Source organism: Mustela lutreola, chromosome 16 (genome assembly GCF_030435805.1).
Source record: "Mustela lutreola isolate mMusLut2 chromosome 16, mMusLut2.pri, whole genome shotgun sequence".
NCBI lineage: Eukaryota > Metazoa > Chordata > Mammalia > Carnivora > Mustelidae > Mustela > Mustela lutreola.
The window spans coordinates 27,241,280-27,246,472 of record NC_081305.1 but is presented as its reverse complement, the minus strand read 5'-3'; the positions used below and the strand labels follow the sequence as shown (position 1 = coordinate 27,246,472).

Sequence of the window (5,193 nt, the reverse complement as noted above, 5' to 3'; positions counted from 1 at the left end):
TAAGGAGTAAGGAGTATGATTATTCGGCAGGGGGGGGGGTCGTGGGGGCTAGGGAGGGGAAAAAATGAAACAAGATGGGATCAGGAGGGCGACAAACCATAAGAAACCCTTAATCTCATGAAACAAACTGAGGGTTGCTGGGAGGTTGGGAGGGGGATCGGGAGAGGGTGGTGGGGTTATGGACATTGGGGAGGGTATGTGCTATGGTGAGTGCTGTGAAGTGTGTAAGCCTGGCGATTCACAGACCTGTACCCCTGGTGCAAATAATACATTATATGTTAATTAAAAAAAAAAAAAAAAAGGAGTATGATTATCCCCAGGAAATAGGAGAGGGAAACGGGTGAGATTCAAAATCAGACCTGACACCAAAGCCAGTCACTCTGAAGAACTTCAGTCTTTACTCGCTGCATTCAGGAAGAAGATTCTGGCAGGTTTGTCAGGGTGGTCTGGATAATATGAGCAGGACAGGACTCCCATTATCCTGATGTGGGAGCTCAGCAGACACCCAGAGTGTCTCCTGTAGCTTGGGGGCCCTGTGGGCTTTCTCCTGGTGCCCCCACTAAAATGGACCCTTCCTTCATCATGACCCTGTGGAGCCATGGAGCTCCTGCCCCCACCATGCACAAGACTTTCCCCAATGGGTGGCCCTTGAACTCCAACCCACTGATGCCCAAATCAGCTCAGCTGGAGCCCTGCCTCGCTCTGGGCTTCATGATCACCAGCCCCCCAGGTCCCTCACTGAGAGGAGATGGCAGAGCACCACTGTTCCTATTCTACTGAGGAGCTCCTTGGGGAAAACTGCATTATCGTCCCTAGATTTTGGAGTAAATCTCAGGAACCAAGGTATTGGCATGGCAGCTGGGTTCAACCTGGCCACTTTCTGAAACCTGGAAGCATGGAGGCTGCCTTTCCCTGCCGCCTCCTCCAACACTTCCCATCCCACGAGTGATTAAAGAGAAGAACGGAATCTTCCCTCAGCCTTTGGAGCCCACGCAAAAGGTGCTAATGCCTGGCTAGGAAGGATGCAGGAGGGCAGGGGAGGAAGCAGCAGCCGCATTGGACGCAAGCACTCAAGGGATCAGCCTGCTGCAGGGCAATGTTTCCCCGATTACTGTCCTTCGAGAACCTACTCAATTTTAGGCATAATCACATATCATCACCTGGTCTATTATTATACTTAAATTTACTTTAAAAGGAGGTCTTGTATCACTACTGCAGAGGAGAAACTGAATCATTTGCCATAAACAGGAGGTAACCATGGAGATAGAGGGCTATTAAGTTTCTAGCTAAGTTGTTCTATGCCAGGGTGAGGCTCCCTCCCCATCCTTACCCTGCCTCCTTACCCTCTCTGTGACCCTGGCCCCTTCTGCTGCTTCAGCTGCGCCGGTGGATACAGTTGCTCACTCAACATTCATTCTACTAATAAAGCCGGATCTCCTCCAGAAATGGCTTTACTTGCAGAGAAGCACATTTGCAAATTCTTTGGGGACACCACTATTTGTCCAGGCTCCTGAACTCGCAGTCAACTGTTCGGTCCGAGGACAGTAAATTAGGAGACCCTCTGAGGGCAGTGCAACAGCCCAGTGCAGCCCTAGATCAAGTTCAACCCAGGGGAGGGGCTTGCTGGACTCCTGGCTTTTTTTCTGAGATCATCATTTTTTCTGAGAAGATGAGCTACCCCAGGACCCTCTGAATGGCCTCCTCTGAGGCTCAATTCCAAGGAAGTCTGAGATGCCTGAGTGGGAAGGAGAGGGCAGCTCTGGCTGAGTGTGTTGGCAGGGAAAGTTCTAGATGCTGAAGCCTGGAGGGCTACGGGCAACAGGATGTGGGGCCAGAGGAGCCTTAGGCAACATGAAAACAAACAGGAAATGAGCTGTGATGCTAGAGCTGGTGGACTCTGTAATCTGAAACAGGAAGCAGGAAGTCAGTGTTGAGAACCAACCTGGACTTCCCATTAAATACCTTGCCAGATCGCACTATAGGGTCTCCTGAGACTCTTGGTTCTCGTCTTCTGCTTTTCTCTTCCTTCACCACCACTGATGCTTAGACTCACAGACCAACACGTGTGGGACCCGCAAAGCTTGGAGGAACCAGCCAGCTCCACCCCCTCACATGAGGCCGCTTGGAGGCCCTTGGGGTAGCTCATCTTTTGGGGGACGAAGAGTTTCCAGCCAACCTTTGGAAGTGAGGCTCCAGCTCTGAGAACAGAGGCTCATTCTGCATGGGGGATATTTGGAGACGCTCAGCAAAACCAAAGTCTGAAAGCTCACCAGACCTGCCTTCTTTGGGAGGCAGCCTTGGGAGGAATGCAGGTCCTCAAGAGGCCTCTCCTGGAAGGAAGTGAAAGCTAGGGCGGGAGAGGTGGTAAGGACCCTTTGGGAGGGCTTATGGGGGAATGTCCATTCTTGGGGAGGCACTGGGTGGTCTCCTCCCACCTCCACCTTTCCAACACTTTACTGCAAAGATCCTGGAATTAATTTCTCCTTTTCTTCCTCCCTCCCTCCCTTCCTCCTGGCATTGGGTCCTTGATCACTGGGGAGTCTGTCCCTCTCCCTGTGCCCCTCCTTGTGCACACTCTCTCTTTGTATTTCAGATAAATAAATAAAAGCTTAAGGAATAATAAAGCTCTGTCTCTAGATAAGCTTTTTCCCTAGGAAGCCCGCTGCTACGTGAAAGGTGTTTGCACCACCAGCAGGTAAACTGAGGTATCCCCGTGGGGGCATTCACCAGGTGACTGACTGTCTGAAATGCCACCATTGGCAATTCTTCTACTTCAGTACCCTTTGACGGGTTATCTAATGGTTTCCTTTGCTCCTCTGTTTCCTGGGGATTAAGTGTGTTCATTTGCTGAGCAAGGTGAGTGAGGCCCAAAGGAAGGAAGTGATCTGCTTTGGGTCCAGCTTCTGGTAGCTGCGGGCTACGTCACTCCAATCTCTGGCTCCTGTGGTCACACGGCCTCCTCCTCTTCCGTCTATTCTGTGTGTGTCTTACAGGGACACTTGTCATTGGATTTAAGGCCCAATTCAGGATGATCTCTTCTCAAGGTCCTTAGTTGAAAAAAAAAAAAAAATCCTTAGTTGAATGACATCTACAAAGACCCTTTGTCCACATAAGGTAATAGAGGTTCTGGGATTTGACACGGATCTCTTTTGGGGGCCATTTCTTCAGCCTACCACAGGTACTAGGGACTTAACAGAAGGAAACGATAAATGGAGAGCTGCTTCCCTTGGAAGCTAGGACGCAGCCACCAAGTACCACCGCCCCAGATCTCCCCCAAGTCACCCCAGGCCTGTCCTTCAGCCTTCGAAGAGCCCCGCACCCCCCCTCCCCAAATCCAGTTTGCAAGGCCCTTCCATTGTTGTTACGATTCTTTTCCCAATTCATGAGGGATGAGGGAATGGAGTCCTGGAGCAGCAGGGTGTTCAGCACCCCATTTGGATGAGTCGCGCGCCCCAGAATCTTAGAATAAGATGAGATGAGAGGAAGGGAAGGGCTGGGGAACATGCAATGCGGCTTTCTGAGCCAGGAGGTGCGCGCTTTCTGCCGCGGACGGCTGCCGCGGCGGACGCGTCCCCATCGGTGCTCACAGCCACGCGCGCACGGACGAGCGGGGAGTGTCGCCCCTGTGCACGCAGTGGGAAGTGGCCCCCGGAGAGGAGTTGGGGAGCACGCGCGCGCACCCTGCAGTGCGCACGGCAGCAGGGTAGGGTGGGGTGGGGTTGGGCGGGGGAGAAAGGACCGCTGCCGCAGTGCGCGCCTCCGCCGAAGCCAGTGTGCCCAGATGGAGAGAGGGGGCGCCATGCGCGCGCGAACTCTGCTTGCGCGCCCCCGCCTGGGGCTATAAAAGCCTCGCCACCTGCTGCCACTAGTGCGTCCAGTTGCCGGGAGAAGTCAGTTCACCTCCTCCAGCGGCAGCTCCTCTGGACATGGACCCTGAGACCTGCCCTTGCCCTACTGGTGAGCCCCCGCCCCCAACCCGCGGCACAGCGCCCCCACTGACTTCGCAGAGAACCCCACGCCCTACCGACCGCTCAAGGACATTTGGGGGAAGGGACCCTCCCTGCTTGCCATTTTTAACCTCGTCAAAGGGTGGACGTGGCTATAGTCCAGAGGGCACTGAGATTCGACACCCCATCTCCTCCTTTAGGCCTGGCTGCACCCCAGTTTTAGCATATTTAACTCTTCCTGTGGCGTCCCCCCTCTAGGCGGTTCCTGCACCTGCGACGAAGGCTCCTGCAAGTGCGAGGGATGCAAATGCACCTCCTGCAAGAAGAGTGAGTGTGGGCGCCCCCCACCCCACCCCACCCCTGCCCCCAGTACTCCCTACTGTCGTCTGTCTACGCAAGATGGAGAGACCCGAGGCCCCCTATTATATTGCTTTTGACTCTTACTGGGACAGAACCACCTGGGGAGACCGTAAGATACAGTCGCCCCGCCCCCACCCCCAGTGATTGGTACCCAAGGCCTGGGGCAAGATGTTTTTGTAAATCGTGGGCTTCTCCTGGGGAGCTGGGGTGGAGAACTGCAACCCTAGTTGAAACCCTCACCTCCAAACCTCAGTGCCTGAGGAAGCCAGTGGTGAGGCTGGGGGGCAGCTCTGGAGTTCTGGTCCCTTGGTCCCTCCCAGGCCTTTGAGGAGCTCCTCAACTTGACCTTCCTCAGTCTCCCCGGGGAGCAGTGTAATAAGCTTGGGGAGTCAGAGGCGGGAGGAATAAAACTAACCCTAGATCCTCCCACGGATCTCCTGGAACCCTCACACCTGGCCATCTCAACTCCTCCAAGTTTATCCTTCAAGTCCCTTTTCAAGGCCGTTCACCCTATGAGGTTTTCTCCTTGCAGTCCAGCACTTACCCCACCACCCCAGTGGTGCATCCCCTACTCCCACCGAAGGGGCTGTGGGCTACTTACTGGACACCTCTCTCCCCAGGATGCAACGGACACACCGCAGATGCTGAGTCAGACCAGGCATGAGACTAGGAAGGGGGCAGTGTCTAGGCCCTTAGCACCCCTCCTTCTCCCCCTCCCTTATGATGGAGACAGATGCAGGGAGAGTCCCATCAGAGGCTCCCGATTTTATCCACAGGCTGTTGCTCGTGCTGCCCTGCAGAATGTGAGAAATGCGCCAAGGATTGCGTGTGCAAAGGTGGAGAGGGCACGGAGGCCGAGGCTGAGAAGTGCAGCTGCTGCCAGTGA

The 5,193-nt window shown here is 54.4% G+C and overlaps 1 protein-coding gene across 1 annotated transcript; it reads left to right on the top strand.

Moving 5' to 3' along the window:
• Positions 1-3,507: 3,507 nt before the first annotated feature.
• Positions 3,508-5,193, top strand: LOC131817622 (uncharacterized). The gene is made up of 3 exons (XM_059151171.1): positions 3,508-3,703; positions 4,206-4,274; positions 5,108-5,193. The coding sequence occupies exons 1-3, from the start codon at positions 3,508-3,510 to the stop codon at positions 5,191-5,193; spliced, it is 351 nt and encodes a 116-aa protein (XP_059007154.1).